At 40.7% G+C, this 18,984-nt stretch overlaps 1 protein-coding gene across 1 annotated transcript; it reads right to left on the bottom strand.

Moving 5' to 3' along the window:
- Positions 1 to 10,497: 10,497 nt before the first annotated feature.
- On the bottom strand, positions 10,498 to 17,109 carry RSL24D1 (ribosomal L24 domain containing 1). The gene is made up of 6 exons (XM_063412598.1): positions 16,949 to 17,109; positions 15,088 to 15,201; positions 13,482 to 13,554; positions 12,687 to 12,750; positions 12,141 to 12,226; positions 10,498 to 10,894 (listed from the first exon to the last, which is right to left on the bottom strand). The coding sequence occupies exons 1-6, from the start codon at positions 17,027 to 17,029 to the stop codon at positions 10,821 to 10,823; spliced, it is 492 nt and encodes a 163-aa protein (XP_063268668.1). The 5' UTR covers positions 17,030 to 17,109; the 3' UTR covers positions 10,498 to 10,820.
- Positions 17,110 to 18,984: the final 1,875 nt, after the last annotated feature.

Consider the following 18,984-nt stretch of genomic DNA (forward strand, 5'->3'; position numbering starts at 1 on the left):
ATCCTGTCTGCATAATTAAAAATCTGTCACCCTCTCTGACTTGGCCAGCAGCCGGCCCTCTCTCAGAGTAGTGCTCAGCAGACACAGGGCTTTAACAGATGGCAAGACAATGATGCAGTTCAAAATCTAAATGTGATGCCACAAGGCCGGAGCAGTGCAGATTTGGTAACAAACTCAATGGAAAACATTACAATTGTGGAATCAATAAGGCATAGCTGAAAAAATAAATTAAATGTATCCTCATACAGTGGGGAATGGGGGTACTTTGTTGAAGGATGAAAATAACAGGCTTACTTCTCCAGAACACTGCAGTTCCTGTAGGATTATTTCACGTGTTTCCAATCTCCCTGATTGCAAAGCAATATTAATCAGTAAATAGCTCTGCATACAACACATCAAGCACTGAGAATTAAAAGGAATAGTAGATAGATTTCATTCAAGTAGTTATGCTTCACATACCATCAGCTGCTTCTTGTAGAGGTAATGTACCACAGCTAAAAATGAGGACTAAAACTGTCTTAAACACGCTCTGATTTTGCACCTTGCTGCTTTGCTGAAAGTGAAAGCATGCATGAAAGGATTAAGTAATTGGATCATCTATCACTACCAATATCCAGAGAAGACAGGCTGAAACAAAAGACTAGGAAACTTCTGAGATCAAATCAGGATAACTCAAAAGAAAAGCTCAAAAAATAATTTGAAAAACTATATGAAGGTTTCTTTTCTTTTTAATGAGTTTGTTAACTCAAAAGAATTTAAAATAGCAGTGTATGACAAATACTGTGCCTCCTTCATATCAATCTAAATGAAATTAGGCCTTTTGTTCTTGAATTTTTTGGCAACCAACCAGTATACCACATGATGGACAAGTACATAAACACGGGGAGGATGTGAAGAATTCCCACAGGAAACACTAAAAATGCATTTAAACCATTTATCAGGTCTCCTCTCTGCCTGGAATTAGAAGCAGAGAGTATCACAGTGATTATTCACATCCAGCTCTGGTGTTTGCTCTGCTGTCTGTCACCCTCTGAGAGTGGCACTGAATCACCCCAGATCATGTAAAAGCAGTAAGAAAGTTATCACCTAGGATTTATTACCTATGCTCTCACAAAACCTTCTGGGCGATCCATGAGGTAACTGAGAAAGGTGGCAAATGCGGAGATACAGACAAGTGGAGCACTGTGCCCTTGTCCCAAGGAAAAGCCACATCACGCCATTTTAGGTCATTTTAGTTTATTCAAGAAGTGAATATGTTTCCTTGGAAGAAAAGAACCATGGACTCAGATATCGCTTGAACTCATTTCATAGGGAGCTTTCAAAAGGCAGCTGAAGTATTGATCCCGTGTTACCCTTTCCCAAGAGAGTTTATCACAACAGCACCTACAGACTGGGCAGGGAGACAGAGGGCAGGTATGGACAGTCCTGCTAGGGAAACTGTGAGGGACAGTGGTGATGGATGGAGCACAGAGCTGCAGGGCAGCAGAATGTACAAGGGAAACTTCTTATTTATCGAAAGCTGTTGCTCAAGCTGTTACACAACTTGCACAAAAGTGGTTGCAGACAAAGTCTCCCTTGAATGAGGGATGGCCTCAGATCCAGTTTGCTTCTTTCTAGCCCAAGGCACAACTCATTCAAGACAGACTGGATGTTACCCTTGTGAAACATTTAATCTTAATTTTAAGGCAGAAAAATAACAGCAACGAGGAACCCCTATGACACAGAAATCCTGCAGCTAAAGGTATCAAACAGAATTTCCTCTCCACTCCATCACACAGGCCTACTGGCTCCATCCAAGATTATTGCTGATCTTCTGGGTCTTGAAATCAGTTTCTGAAAACGGATGGTATCCCTAAGTTACCTCAGGGCCATGCACTCAGAAGGATTTGGGTAAATTACATTGTCTTTTTACTGATCTCCGTGCCCATGTGTGCTCTGTGCTCCCAGGGCACCTGGACACCTAGACTCCTCCATTCCCTCCCTAGGAAAGACAACCTTCCCAAAAGATTCTTCTAGAGTACTGTAAACACAATTAAACTGCTTGAGAGCAAGTAATTGAAACAGATTCCACACAACATTCAAAAATCAACCCTTAACTACAAAATGGGGTAACGTCAAAAAGGTCAAAGACTGAGGCAGGTGAAATAATCTCACAGAAGACTCAGCCAGAACAGATTACAAAAGATTAGTGGTTTAAAAAATTGTTTAGATCTGTTTTGACAGAACTTCTTCTACTCCCTCATCAGAAAAAAATCTAGATCAGCTAATGCTGTAACTTTCCAAGTTTATCAGGTATTGACTTTTACTTTCTGGAGCTCTTTATCCCTACATCCACCCACACTACCCACAGAACTAATATTTATTCTGCAAACTCTAAATCCATAAAACAAAAGCTTTTTCAAGGCATTATTCCCAGTGTATCATAAAGGTGTTTTGCATCCTCTCCCCAGCAGAAGCCTTAGAATATTATAGAGGAAAAACTACAGAAAAAATAAATGTCTGTGTGATTTTAAAAAAGGAATAGGGTTCTTTGTTCAGTCCCAAATTCAACAACCTACATATGTGCCTAACTTCAGGAAGGGACAAGGACTTGAGTAGCCATTTCAAATCTTTGATAAGTTGAGGTCCAGCACACACAGATTTTTTCCCTTTCCCTTTCAGAGATATGACTTTTCTGAAGTTCGATGAGCATCTTTAAGTATTCAGCAAAAAAGATCCAAATCACAAAACAAGCTGAAATAACATCAGTAAGTTAAAACTTTTGATAATGTTTACCTCTGTTTAATTTTCAATGTACACAGAATGCCAAATCCTACTTGCTTTTCATATGCAATTAATCCCACCAAAATCCTTTGGGACTACTTCTGAAAGTAAAATGAGCGGGATTTAGTTTTTAATCCAACACTGACAGGAGGGGAAAGTATGATACAGTGTTTTATTCCCAGCAAAGAACCCTGGCACTAAATCCCCCCGAGTGAGTAGAGCGTCAGTGTGTATTCTGCAGCTAATCTGGCAGCAGAGCCATTTTCTGTTTGTAATTTCTATTTTTGCCCAAATGACTATATAGAGGCAGATGGTCACACCAAAGGAGAACAGTTCTGGAAAGAAATCTCCCTCCCTGAGGAATACTTCACAAGACCTGTCTGGGGACTGCCAAAGTAAGATCTTTTGCCAGGCAGCTGAATCACAGCACACTAAACACCTTCAGGTTCTGGCTTCTGTAGCACATTCTTACCTCCTAATAAATATAGCACTGAGGGGGAGAGAGCAGAAAGACATTTCTGTGACTGGATAGGGCTTTGAATGCTAATGACTGGATGTTGAGACTCATTTCAAGTTTTTATCATCCAAGGAAAGCTTTTCTGACTGCATTTTCTCCATCTGTAGGAGTATGCCTTAGGTTACTGATTATGTGGAATCTCATCATCAAGGTTTCAAGGAAGATAACTTGTTTCTTTCAGGCTGCAATGGCTCAAGCAAATAAAGTTTCTAAAACACAGGTCATACAAATCTGATTTCAGCCAAGGTTTTAATCTCCCTCACAATTTTCCACTGTGTTCTGACACCAATTAACAGGGCCTTCTTCCTTTAAAACAAGTCAGAAAATGAGGAATTTTAAGAATTATTTATGAAAATATCTGAGATAGTATTGCAACCCATATATTTTTATTTGAATGCTGAATTTCCCTTTCTCTGAATTTTCAATATGCAAAAAATGTTTTTGATCAGCAATAAATTAATCTCAAAAACCTTCAGGGCTGTCAGGTAGTAAGAGTGATTTTTCAACAGCGAGATGAAATCAAATGGTAGTGTGATCAACAAAATGAAGAGTTGACAGTTCTGATTTTGATTAGCTCAAGTTTCAGAATTGAAAATGGGTTTAGAATAGTGAAAGTCTTGTCATCTCTTTTGCTTGTCTACAGACCAAATAAGACATCACTTCTTTCAAGTTTATACTTGGCTGAGACACATTATCCATAAGTTTGAGGGATCCAGAAAAAGGTTTTAATTTACATTTTAACATACCAGATTAGGTTTCAGCCTACAAATCATAAAATCTGCAGGCTTGAAATCACAAAGTATCTGTGCTATATCCTCAGTGAATAGTTTGGGGACATTTCAGCTCTTCTGTCCTCTGTTCCTGGTGATAATAAATACAAAGTTTCCATTGCTAAATTTGGTTGCTTACTAGCCTTACACTGCCCTGTTAGGATTTCCAAACTACATAAACAGAGAGAGTTTCTGAAACATGGCTTCGGGGAAAAATCACAGCTACAAAGTGTTACTAGATTCAAGAACTAAAGAATTACTGGCTATTTGACTTCAGCAGAAGAAGCAGAAATAAGTGAGATGTCCAACACCCTCTGCAGTCACCTGGTAAAACAACAGTCAGCTTCTGATTTGCACGGGAGCTGCTTTATTCCCAGTCAGGTGTTTGGGGTCATACTGGCTTCTACTGGGCACACACGTGCACAATTCCCTCTGACTTCCAGCGCTACCAGAAAACCACCTCATGACTGAACCTGGCCTACAGGCCTCAGTCAGTGACAAAAACCTACCCAAAAAAAGTGAGGGAAAGGATGAATGAAAGGAACTCCATTTGAAAGGAACTGTGTTTGTTTCAGAGCTGGGAAAATAAGATTAAGATGACAAAATAATGTCCCATGGAATTCTAAGATAACATTAATTGCTGCAGTAAGTCTCAGTTCAGTGCCTCACCATGCATGGAAAAGTTAGAAGAGACAGAACATACTCCTCGTGATCAGGTAGACCATTTTAGAGAGGACTCAGAAAAGCTGAATAACTTGAGCAAAATTACCAAAGGAAAAAGAGCCAGGAATAAAACCCAGGTCTGCTGACTTGTAGCTGTCTACTCACCACTTAGCCATTGCATGTAATGTGTGGGAAGGGCAATGGCAGATTGCATTAGGATGTCAGGATGTACTCCTTCAAAGGTAAATGATTCATAAAACTCTGTACCAGTGAACATTTCCCTGCATCTACAGTCAACTATCTTTAAACATTTAAGACAATGGCACCACTCACTTCCAAGTCACAGATCTTAAGAACTAAGAACATTCAAGGTGATTTTCTCTGCTTGCTAAGAGCAGCTGATGCCCATCTGTTGAGATCTGTTTTGACAGAATTTAAATCCTTTGCAGGTCGTTTTCTTTTTTTTGTGTGTTTATCTTTTTTATGAGGCTGTCTATCTCACTTCTCTTAAAAGCACAGTCCTAATCGTGATGCATTCAGGTAGCCATGGACTTGACTGTTCACTAAAAATTTAGAAAGAGAAAACTTAGTGAATGAACCGACAACTTCTAAATCTAAATAAATGTGAAAAGTGAATGTTATTTTCTTTCTACAAAGCATGCGGGAAAAACCCGGGGATATTGAAAAACACAGTTACAAAAGAAACAAAGGAGAAACAGTGCAGACATAAAGGGTACACCCATCCATATATTGACTACTGCAGGATTTGTCATCATTTCCTCCCACAAACCAGACAAGGAGCAACAAAGATGCTCAGAGGCCTTCCTACACAACAGGGTAAGGGATCAGGACTCTTTGGTTTAGAAAACAGGTAACTGGAGGTTCACAACACTGCAAACACTGCTAAGAGAATTAATAATTCAGCTTCCCACAGTACCAGAACTACAGAAAATCCAACAGTGTCCTGTTATGACCAGTCCTCATATGACCAGGTTCATGTAGATCATTACATATGATACAATAAGAAAATAAACTCAACTGTGTGCAGACCCTAACAATCATATATAGTTATATAGTTAATTCACTTTTCTCTCAACACAGGAAGCAGATAAATTTGTTAGAGAACTACAGGTCTTTATCCTGTTCAACCACCTTTAGTATTACCTAAGAATGCCTCCTGTGTTCCCAGCTGGGTGTTTTTAAGCAAAACCTGAATTCTGAATATCTGCTGTAGAAATTCTTCAAGAGCCAGTTTTTTAAAGCAATTTTCAGAAAGCCACCTCCTTCTTCAAAACAATTGAATCTACAGCAGCTGTGAAAAGTGAAGAATGCTTCCTGTCACCTTTGTATCACAGCTGTCTGACAGCATCAGTGACAAAACCTGGCACACAATCTCCTCCCAAGTCAATACCAGACATGGAAGTAGACATCCATGGAGAAAAAGCACAAGTTCTTTAAAGGCAGCATCACAGTATTCCCCAGATATCCTGGGGATAATCTATATGAGGCATCCCAAGCAGTAGCAAGGACATGCCCTAAAGAACTCTGGATTAAAGCATGCTTCTTGCATAGAACATTCTAAATGTATTCCTAGCTCAAGGTTAAATACTGTTTCTTTCTAAATATCACCCACAAATTAAGATCACGTTATGATATCTGTATCTTCTATTTCAAATGAAAGATTTTCCCCAGAGATCCCCAGAAGCTGGGTATAGTTAATCAAATTAACCTTGAATGACTTCCCATCTGTGCCCAGCACAACTAACCAAACAGAGGAGGCAGGAGCAGCCCGAGGGAGCAGCCTAGCTGGTTCTTTCTGACTTCCAAACACACCAACAGTTGGTTTGGCTTGTTAGAAGAAAAGGCTGTCTGTACAGCCAGACCTGAAGACTGCTGGGTTTAGGTCTGCCACCTTTATGTATCAAGCTAAACCTATATGGCCTGCACCACTCTGTCCCCAAGTTTTCAGTCAGGAAGTACAAAAAGCTGGGAAACACAGGGATTTGAAATGCAATCTCAATTTGCCCAGTGCTGGGAATGTCAGGTAATACCAGAGAAAAACATTTGGTTATTTCACTGCTCACCCCAAGCAGCTCTGCAGAGTCAATTTATGCAGCGTCAGTTTCTGCAGCTCTGAATAAAAACCCTTCCTTCCGCAGGAGCTTGTGTAAACAGAGACACTGTACCCAACTTCACCTCAGCACAAGGGAGGATTTCTGGCAGCTTCTTGTTTTATCAAGTAATAAGAAATCTTTCAAATTCTCCACTCAGGAATCACTTCAGTCAAGTTGATTACCAAAGCAATTCTCTTAATTTGCAAGTCTAGTGCAGAGCAGAGCCTACAGAAAACAGCTCAAACACCTGCAATCCAGGTTTTTTTTCAGTTATGCAGAGATGTCTCTCTTGATTCCCAGTGATAATTTGTGGATGCAAAATATTGCTGCCTTATAATTAACACATTTATTTCTATTCAGGAGTCTGTTTCCCACACTGAAACAATGTCACTAATAAATCCCATAGTTTGTATGGCTAGAGCTGACAACCCTCCTTATTCAGTATTTACCTTTATTGCCATACATATGTGTAAGACAAAATGTTATCCAGGTGCTTCTTAAAGGTTAAGAAACAGCTGTTTAAGAAATAAGAGTGACTTCACCAAACTAAATGTAAAGTGAAAAATCTAAGGATAGGAGGAAGGGGGAGGAGAATAACACACAAGCAAACCCAAAACCAGCAAAGAATGTCTTCCAATGCAGCTACCTCCACAAATCCTTATTCCTCCCTCTGTTCCTACCCAATCTCAATTAATGCTGCTTGTTCAACATGAATAAAACAAAATAAATTTCTCTGTGTACAGTTTCTTTAAACTGAGATCTAAAAATAGACAGCCAACAAGAAGGCTTAAACAATTTTATCAGCGCTTGATTTATTTCAGCTTTCTGCTCTCTCTGGTCGCAATTCAGTGCAACCCATAAATAAGTTAGGCTGGTAAAGGAGATTGAATTTTTGAGGCCAGAACAGTAATTTGAGAAATTGAACAGCCTGAAGGTTGAAATATCTTCTCCTGGGATATAAGCCTTTGGACCTGTTAGCAGCTGTCTATTGCTTTTCCAGCCATGGACACCTATGACCGTGTCAACATATGGAACTGATTTACCTTTCTTTCTGTCACACACAGACAGCTCTCGTACGTGTGCTGGGCTCCACTGTGCTGTTACTCTGAAGCAAGAATATGTCAAGAAAATCTCTGACCAGAAAACCTCAGAACTGTGAGAAGGCCCAATTTCCTATGAAGAAAGTCTGCACCAGGTCAGCATGGTTTGATTATACAGAAAGCTGTATTTTACACTTTTCCCACACTGTATTAGCACTTGGAAAGGCTGAAAGTGAAGCCTGAAAGAAGGAATTTGCATTTTTTTCTTAAAAGCCAAGCAAATCCAAAACCCCACCATCACCCGCCATTCTTCCGGTCATTCCCTCAGGATCAAACTGAGCACAAAACCTCCATAGGCAACCAAGGCAAGAAGCACGGATTGCAAACCCAACCCCTGACCAAAGGCAAAAAATAAAGTATCCCCAGGCCTTACCCTGCATGAAGACATGGAAAGGGCCGGGCCTGCAGGGTGTTTTGGGGCAGCCGTGAGGGCTTTCACCTCAGCACGGCGCCCGCTCCCCGTGCGGAGCCAGGCCTGTCACAGCCCGCAGCGCTGAACCCGCACCGCGCTCTGCCCTCACCCACTCACAGCCCTCAGAGCCCACACGAAGGCTCTGTCCAAGGACAGCGGGACCTGCGGTGCCCCACACACCCCGCACAGCCGGGCTGTGAACAGCTCCAGTGAGGGGACACTCCACAGGAGAGGGACACTCCATGAAGGACACGCTGGGACTCTGGGGACAGCGCTGGAGCCCTGCTCAGGGCCTGGCACAAGGAACCGAGGCTGGAGGTGAGGGAGCAGCCAAAACGTGTCAGCATGAGGCTGATCTCCTCCTCAAAGAAAAACCAGCACCTAACTCAAAATCACTAACAGATGGATAAAAAATAGAAAAGAGGGAATATGAGAAAAGGACGCTTACTAAATCACTATTAAAATCCGCATTTCCAGCTTTTGTAGTCTGAAAAAAAAGAAAGAAAACAACTATACATCTGGTTTGTTTTGTAAGAAAAGATGACAGCAACTGAAACTAAAAAGCATTTGTTAAAAATTGGTTTTCAGTATCACATTTGTTCTGATCGAGCCTATCAGTTTGTTTTGAAGAAAGGCTCCTGACAGCAGAAAGTACAAACACAAAATGGGAATAGGTTGTTAGATCTGGTAAATGCCAAGAAGACAGACTGCATAATGGAATTTAGCAGTACCAGTTATTCATAAATAATTTTTCTGATTAAATATTCACACACCATCATCATCATTTTTCTTGTAAGTCTGTTCTCACAGGCACCTTGTGCTCTGCCCCTACTAGATCTCGGCACAGACAGGAGCGGTGATTTGGATGTATGACACTAACCCAGGATCTCCTCAGAATAACAATGTGCTGCTCATAAAACGCCCTCTCCAACCTGCTCTTGGGGAACAAGGGCAGGTCCTGCCTCCCCAGGGACTGGGCACAGCTCACCCCACACACAGGAGACAGGTGAGGGCTCCCTGTCTGCCATCCCCAAACTCCCCTGCAAACCTCTGCCTGACCTAGAGCTGCTCAAGTGGAAAGAGGAATGTTTCCTTCCTCAAACGGTGCACATATAGCACATATACACTGTATTTATACTGTACTGTCTTAGTGATTTCATCCCATTGACACATTTTCTGGCCAAATTCCCATATGCTTTTCAGATGGTATTTGTATTACAGTTTGCAGGGGAAATACTAATATTGGACACCTAAAATGCTAACAGACACCATCTTAACAGCAAATTTTATATGATGGCAAAATTTTAATTTCATTAAAATAAGAAATTATATTTTATTACTAGAATTCTCACTAAAATACATCATTTTCTAAATATCTGAATGTAACTCATAAATGAAGAGAAAAAACTGAGTAGAATGCCTGTCCATGTCACACATTCCCCAATGACCCTTACGTAAGTTTAAATATGATTCTTCTCTCAACTACACAATACACATGTGGGTGGTAGCTATGAGGTTTTCCAGTGATTGCTATAGTACATATCCAAGTTTGGAATAAAACTACAAATTATTATTTTTGAGGATAACTAGCATAATGTGACAGCAAATACTATAAATGCCTTTGAAAGCTTTCTTTGATCACGCTGTTGCAGATAAATGGTTTCAAACTGCCAGCAGTTTATCTCAGTGCTGACACACTAAATAAGTACAACCACAATATGCAAAATATTTGTGATTTAGCAGCATCTTTTCTATCAAAATAATCCCGGGAGTCAGGTAAAAACAAGTCTCCAGTGTGATTTATTAAGCTTATCTATCTGCCTGACTAGACATTTTATTTGAATTTTGGTGGGTGAGGATGATGGCAGGGCCAACCCCAGACTAGGTGATATCACCATTAATATTTTCCAACCTAAGTCCTGCATCAACATTAGTTTTGCCAGGTGTCAAGTACAATGGAATCCTGGCTGACTTAAAAAGGAGATAAAACAAACACTGTATTCTTCAAATTGAAAAATTTTCCCCAGGACAAGAAAGAAAATAAGTCTGGACCCCACTGGACTGACGAAAATTAATATAACCACATCGTAATCATTAAAACAGATTTTTATCTGCTGTCACCTCTATGAAAGAACAACAGAAAAAGTAAGAGAAGCTTAGGGCCAGTATCTTTTATTATTTGCATGAATGTGGAAACATTACCCAGAAAAAGGGAATTTTCCAAGGAGCACATGGTATCTCAAACAATAATGCCTCATTCTCCATCCTGCTGACAAGGTTTTCTCAAATTGCAGAATTTGAATTGCCCAAACTAGTATCCATCCTATTATTTTTCATTAAAAAAATAATTCATATTGTAAATGACCATCATTGACTAAAATGTACTTTTCTTCAACTGTAAGCATATTTCTGAATGATGTCAGGTGAGGCAGTAAGGAACTGTTAACTGCTGAAGAGATATAAATAGCAAATAAAAGCACTTTAAGAGTCTTCTTCCATAGGCACATCCTCTTGTAGCTTCTGCACCATTTTGTCCTCCAGCTGTTTTGGTGTACCTTCAAAAAGAAAAAAAAACAAATCAACATGTTTCTCTAAATCCAAACAACTTTTTCTTTGAACAATATATGCGCCTCTTCCAGGTGTAACAGCCTAAATATATTGCTTCTGGAGTTTTTTATGAGCAAATCCATCAAGCTCAAACACATTTACTGCTAACCTCTATCACCTCCTAAAACTGTTCTGTTTTAGCAGAAAAGCTGATGTTGTTTCCATGCAAAATCTAAAATACAGTCAAACCTGTGTTTTATCTGCTATGACAAGCTGATACTGCTGCCAATACCTGGCAGAACCTTGCAAAGGATTACAAAGATTCATTATTTATTACACATCAATGGCCTTCTCACATTAGTTTTTAAATGAAGATTTAAGTCCTCCTGAATGCTGTGTTGGACAGCAAGAATGTTAACTTGAATGTTAAAAGAAAAATCCAAGATTTAGATTTGATTCTAGTCTCTGCCCAGTCAGAACTGCAGAATACCTAGAAGGGAGCTGAGGTACTACACAGTGCTGTGCATCATTGATTTAATGTAAGCAAACTAAACACAGAAATAAACACTTGAGTTTATTCCTTTTAATTCAGATCTTTCTGCTTTCCTTAAAAAAAAGAGGAGGGGGGAACAGATTAAACCAAAGTTTAAATATATCCTGAAAAAACCTAAGAAAAACCATAGAACAGACTTCTAATTAATATCTAATAAAGAAGAAACAAAATTACTGTTAAGTTTTTTACAAAACAAGAGCTAATGGAAATGTTTTTAACTTGTCTTCATTACTCTATTTCATTAAGTGTACTTTTAAAAGTAAATTATTTAAAATGTGATTTTACTGAAGGAACAGTATTTTTATGCAGGTTCTACACAACTGACTGAAATTCAAGCAGCAAAGTTAACTACTGTATTTTGTATCATTCCATGGTAAAGTTTGTTGAGTTCAACTAATCAGTTCAAAGGGAAGACTTAGATAAATGTATTGGATAACAAACGTGCAGTTCATGGAGCACCAGGTATTGTGTGTAATTTAAAACACTCAAAATAAGGGAGAGAAAGGATGAATGCGGGAGTAGATAAATAAAAAAGGTATGTTTGATTCAGAACAAAGACACTGCTTACATTTAGTGGCAAGAACTATTCTTCATATTCAACCGACAAATTAATTGTATGACAAATGTACAGGATTACTGATCTGTAGAATAAGTCATTCATCCTAAAACTGTGCAGGCAAACCAGCAGATCAAGTTCTTACCTGCATGGGGAGCACGAAGAAGGTGGATATTCTGTTTGACTTCTTTGATGTCTTCTGCCTTCTGCAACTCTTTGCTCTTCTTTAATCTGAGAAAGGGGAAAATTAGATTTCATTACCTTCAAAGAGGAGATTTATGCTTTCACTTTAATGATACCTCTCACTAAAGGTATGTACAGGCTGTAAATAACTACAATTATGAGGAAATAAAGGTAAAAAAAATATTTGAAAACCAATTCAAGAAAATACTGGATACAATACCACCAAAAATGCACTGTACCAACTCCTATCAGAAATTTGTTTAAACTTAAGACTCTGTATACAAACAAGTATCACATTTCAACTGTTATCCTTGGGTGTCCAAAAGCTACACTTCCTTGGACAGCCAGTAACACAGGGTAGAGCCCACCCAGTGTATTTTACCCCATCCCTTGGATGACTGTGCATACACAAAGCACATTGCTCTTTAAAACTGGATCATCCCATTTCTGCAAAGGTTGGCTAACACACACACAGGCAAGGGGTTCCCATCACACAAATAATTCTCACCTGTTCATAATAAACCTGGCTTGGCGTTTTTGCTTTATTTCCTCCACTCTCTTCATTGCATCCACTGAAATAAAGCAGAAGTTGTTTTAAATGTGCTTAATTAAATCCCTGCAGCAGAAAATCCATGCTATTTTTGTAAAGCAGCTCTTACCAATACTCCCATAATACCTGTAACACCAGAGGCAACTCTTACACTATATAGAGGAAACTATTCCTTCTCCAAAGAGCAGGATAAGGGAATGTTCTGTGTAGCAACTCTCATTACTTGTATTTTACAACTTATTTAGGCTTCCACTTTTGTGTCTACACATAATTTCTACAGTTGACCATCACTGCAAAAGATTCCACTTGAAAAAAGATGCAAGTTACCACTTCTCCTTTGTGGCATTCATTCACATGAATATAAGCAGATTTTTCTCCTATTTTATGGCAATTGAATCTATGAAACAAGCTGAAGTGGAATGAGCACAAACACAGAAACAAATGCATCAATGTAAAATGCTTACATTGGAAGCTTCTTAAAAAGCTGTAAAACCACTAAAGGCTTTTGAAGACAACAATTCAAAATAAAGGACTTCTGGTAGTCATTTTCAAACCAGTTTCTTAAAAAAAAAATCAAGTGAAACTCCACGCCTGTTTACAACTCAAATCTCCTCCACATACTAAGAATTTGGTCATGATTTCAGTAATTTCAAACACAATCACTACAACCTGTCAATATTCTAAGCAGTCTTTTGAAAACACATTTGTGATAAGTAAAAATTTCATCTTTTGATTTTTCCTATAATGACTCACCAGTCTTGTTCCACAACTCTCTCTGGTATTTCACTGGTTCGTTCCTACGTTTTTCAAATTCAAATGAATTATCCTGTATCAAGAAAAAGTAAATTTAGACTACATGCAGAAGCTTATTTACATCAATGCATTCTCACTGCAGCAGTCACTATTTCATGGGATTTTCCCCCCTTTCAGAAGCTCAGCTCCTACACTTGAACAATATGAGAAAGAAATCGAGTTGAGTGTTTGACCTCAAAGTGTCAGGAGCCACAGTGATTTGTCTGAAGAGAACTATTTACCACAACATCTCCCTCAGCTATTTTCTACTTAGCAAGACAAAAGGAACAGAGAAAACCCATGTGGAATAGGAAATACAGAGTAGATTAGATGGCAAAATTGAAAACCTGTAGATTGGAAAGCATTTATTGCAGGACAAATAAGTTCTACTCAACAGCTTGTAATTTTGAAATGGTTTAGAAAAAAAACCAACCACTATTTCATTTTAAGAATATTGAAACAGTATTTCTAATTTGAAACTGTGAAATATTTCAATCAATACCTCTGGCATTTGGGACAGCTGCCACCCCCCAGCCATGTCCCCCCATCCCCATGAGCTGAAGATGAAAAAACATTTTCCTGATTTTTTTTTTGTCAGGCACACTTAGCTTTATATCAGTTTTATGTGAGGACTTCTCCCTGCCCAAAGGTTGTTTTTTGTTGAGGTAAAGCTCAGTTACACAGCACTAATTTCATATATTGGCTTTATTCTTAAAATACATTATGTATCTCAAAAGTGAAACATATTGTCACCTATTTAGACATGTATATATAAAGTAATTTTAAATTCAGTTATTTTCAAAAAGGTAATTCAACAAAGCCAGAAACAACTCAAAAGCAAGAAACACAATTACTGAAGATGCTAAATAATCATGGCTTTTCAGAGTCACATTAAAAAATAAAACCACATTCTTTCCCTTGAAAGATCCACAGAAGGCAGGAAATCACTGTGTCAAAATGCTTACTAAATTTTTAATAGTCTGTGAAAAAATAGGTAATTAAGTCACAGTAACTCTTAAATTATTTAAGGACTGTCCCACCAAATGTGAATGTTTAATACTTTTACCACTGAAGCAACTTTGTTTTGAAATTGCATTTGAGGTCTCACACTGTTTTTCAAACATTCCTATCTTTGCAAAGACTTTTCCTACACTTTGCAAGTTTTAAAAGAGACTTCATATATAAATATTTTAGGGGTCTACATAGAGAGAATTCCCGAGGTACCTGGTAACTCAGATTATTTGTGCAGAAACACAACTACCAATTTTATATGAACAGAGAGTAGAGGATTTATTGGTGGGAAAAAAATGCCTTGGACTTGGGAGCCACCATGTGTTACCAGCACAGACACCTGATACACTGGCTTCCATCCTGAAGGGGGAAGATCCAGCTTTTAATCAAGCTGACTGAACAGCTCACTCTCAAGAAACTCTCTCTCTCTTCCACAATCCCTCTTCTCCCCAGCTCATTTCATTAAATGACAACGCTTTAAGGCACCCAGCCCATGTGTGCCACAGAAGAGACATTTTAGTGCTAATGGAACCTGTGAACCAGTTCAGCTTCTTACCACTGTCAGTTCTTTGCCAGCTGCTTTACGGAATGCTTTGGTCCATCTCATCTTTCTGGGATTTCGCTTCTTTTTGAAGTTTCTGTGGCATTTGGATTTGCAGAATCTAAACATCTTAAAGAAGGGGATGATAAAGAAGAAAATCTTAGTGAAATCATATTATTCGTGCCCCACTGCAAGTGTGATATCAAATACTGAGGTTACTCTAACAATACTGCTCATTAGAAATTATATTCAGCTTCCAAAAGCCAGTATTTTTATAGAAAATACAGCTATTAACAAAAATAATTTCAAGTACTAATACTGTTTTTTTCATTAAAAAGTCATTTTCACAGCTGCCAGGTTTAAGCATAAGTACTTACAATTAAGGTGATTATGCATAAAATACACCTGAGTTCTGAGAACTATCAGCTGCAAAAATAACCATAAAGCCAAACCTGTAGTATGAATAAACAATTTTCTACAGCTGCCAGCACATTTTAGATACAGTACCACCCTGAGAACACAAAATCCTCACACCTCTCATACTAAATGCAACACACACACACAAAAACGTCAGTTTTCTGGGATGCAGCCTTAAACCCCAAAGATTACCCTGCAGGAGTCCTAAGCACATTAGTTAAGTCCTGGACTGAATTTACTGAAAGCTGTTAAAACATATGACAGAACGTTTTAATTGGTCTTTTTATTTTTTCCCTATTTTTCTAGACAGTCTACAGAATACGAGACTCTTCACTTAAAAACTGTCAGAATTACACATTATTCATGTTTTGAAAACCCTCTTTTTCTACTGCCATATCCTCCTTCCCGCTTACTAGTCAATTCTAAAAGAAATAGAAAATATGAAACTCTTAATTAAGGCAATCATCCTCGAATAGGTTTTTTTTAACACTCTTCTACCAAGTTTTTTCACCTCAAGTCAGGCACGCCTGCCACTGTATTTTGCCCTTTCACAGAGCACCTGTTCACAAGTGATCTTCCTGCAAACGCGGCGCTGGTGTCCGCTGTGAGCGCGCAGCCCGGCCGGAGCCGGGCAGGAGGCGATTTGAGCAAGCTCCGCTTCCCGCCGGGGGCTCAAGGCCCCGCAGCAGCGACACAGAGCGCGGCAGAGACGGGAAACGATCCACAACACTGTGTGCACACCCATGTCAGGCCGGCGCGGGGGGCCGCGGCCGCGCTGCTCTGACAGCCGCAGCCGGGCGGGTCCCATCGGAGCCCGCGATGTCACAGCGGAGCCCCGCGGGGACAGCGGCCTCAGCGCCGCCCGCGGAGCCTGCAGCCCGCACTGCCCGCAGCCGCACGCCCACCTGCTGCCGCCTGAAGCCGAAGCCTGAAAACTAAAGGGCGAGGATTCTGTGTTGCTCTGCGAAGTGTATTATTTCTTACTAAAAACTGGAATCAATTCAGCCTCTACTGTTGCCGACGGCCACAGCAGCTGCCAGATTAGTGCACTACTCCAGGTCCTTATATTTAAATATCAGTAAAGCATGAAATTTCGCAGATTCACTGATTAGTTAAAAGTTGGAACGGACCCACGGACAACGAGGCTTACTGAGTGCAGCTATTAAGCAAAGGGCCCGTACAGTGATCGAACAGCCTCGGTGTTGTCAGCACCGTGCTCTGACCAGCTGCGCTCATCCCGGGCTCCCGCCCGCCCACAGCCCCGGGCGGTGCGTGCGGACCCCGGCAGGGCCCGGTGCCGACCGCCAGCAGCAGCCCCGGCCCGGGGCCCCGGCTGGGAGCGCCCCGCGTGAGGCGCGGCCGCTGGCACCGAGCGCCTCTGGGGCCGCCGGCACAGGCCGGGCCGGCGCAGGGAGCGGCCGTGAGCGCTGCGGGGAGAGCGGCGCCGCTCGGGCGGTACCTTGCAGTCGTTGCGCACGAACATGACGCCGTGCCCAGGGTAGATGGGCCCCGAGCAGAAGTAGCACTTCTCGATGCGCATGGCGGCGGCGGCGGCGGCGGCGGCGCGGGCGGAAGCGCGGCCCAGCTGACCGGAGGCGGCGGCGCGGGGCGGGCCCGGCTCCGGAGCGCCCCCTGGCGGCCCCGCCGGCCCTCACCGGGCCCACACGGGCACCAGGGCCTGGCTTCTGTTTGTACAGGAAAAATCGTGTTCCGAGGGCGAGAAATTAACGAATCGGAACCAACAGAAGGATAGACAGCGTAATCCAAGGAAAGGAAGGGGAATTAGACACAGATTTTTAAGCGTATAGTTGATTTACTTTAAAATTCAGGCAACACTTTCTGTGCTGTTTCCATGTCTGTAAAATCCAAAATCTAAGTAAAATTTGAAGTCCTGTCTAAAACCAATGGTTCTGCACACTGTATAGGTACCTATTGCTCCTTCTGTTCCCTCTCCTAGAGTTACTTGTTTATTGTGAAAGGACCTAAATCCTGGGCCCTGTACCTTCCAAATTGTTTGGAATGGGAGAAGGTCTCTCTATTCTTCACTTGTGGGATACTGTGCCAGCTCTGAGTCTGAAATCCTTCTTACCACATAAGTCTTTACCACAATTCCTGCCTCTCCATTTAAAAGAAATTAACTACACAAGTATCTGGTGAAAAATCCATGTGTTGAATTGCATGTGCCACTGAAGCAGTTTTTACTCTCTGGTTTCTAGAACAACAACAACAACAGTCAGCTTGGTGCTGTATTTAAAAATACCAGAGGAAGAAAGAAAAACTGCTTTAGCACAGTGGAGTCACCTCTATCAGCACAGAGGCTGTCTCCAATCTTTCTGAAAACGAGACCTCGGCCGTGGCTGCTGCAGGAGGGCCGGGCTGGAGCGCAGCGCTGGACAGGATGTCAGTGACTCACTGCAGGCCAGAGCGAGGGCTCTGCGGCTGTGACACAGCACGGCAACCCGGCTGATAAGAGGAAACTGTAAAGAGACACACACAACCCAATTTTATGAGGGAAGCTATGAAGACAAGTTTACAGCTAGAGGCAAAACCAAATAGTAAACAAGTTTGCTTAGGTCCAGGGCTGTTCTCCTTTTTCAGTTTGATTACTTTGAGTTTCCTGCCTGTGCAATTTTTTTTTCCTCATGGGCTGTATTTATTTCACTTTTCCTGGCACAGGACAGCTTTTTCCTGTTGTGAAGTCTTTGGTGGTGTCTACAGTTTAAACACTTTGAATTACAGACTGTCACCAATATGTCCAGCAGACAGATAGGATGTGAATGCACAGTGATAATACAAGCATTTACCACTAGATTTTCACCCCCAGGTCTTTTTTTCCAAAGCATTAATCTCCTCTACAAGCCATTATGCTGTAGATTTGAAGTGCTTGTTCCTGCCTAAAAGGCTATATAAATTGAAGGTTGCTGGTGATAGAATCCAGCTTAATTATAAAAAACCAATATATACTTCTAGTCCATTAATAGTTATTCACAGACAGAATTAGGTATCTAGCTGAAAAACAGCCTCACTGCAAGAAGAGATTTTGCAGCAAACCAAGTGGCTCTTCTGTTTTTGACAGAGATTACTGCAGCAAGAATTGTTTCCCCAAACATCTCAACTCACTACCTTAAACTCAGCAAAGCTCTGATCTGCAAGTATTTACATACTTGTACAAGTTTCCTAATAGAAGTAAAAGAACTCTCATACAGTCATTTGAAAGAACAAACAATTGGCAGGCGAATGCACTTGTAGGATAAGGTTCAGAGACATATGATCATGTTGGGTGGAAGACACTTCTGGAGGTCATCTGGAGCAAAGCCCTGCTCAAAACAGAAGAAATTAATACCAGGCTCGAGGCCACATCCAGTTTAGTCTTTAGTATCTTCAAGGATGGATATCCCATAACCTTCCTGAGCTCCTGTTCCAATTTCTGACCACTTGTACGGTGAAAACCCAATCTTTTCCTACTATTTAATCTTTATTTTCTAGAGAACGTCT

Source organism: Prinia subflava, chromosome 15 (genome assembly GCF_021018805.1).
Source record: "Prinia subflava isolate CZ2003 ecotype Zambia chromosome 15, Cam_Psub_1.2, whole genome shotgun sequence".
Taxonomy (NCBI): domain Eukaryota; kingdom Metazoa; phylum Chordata; class Aves; order Passeriformes; family Cisticolidae; genus Prinia; species Prinia subflava.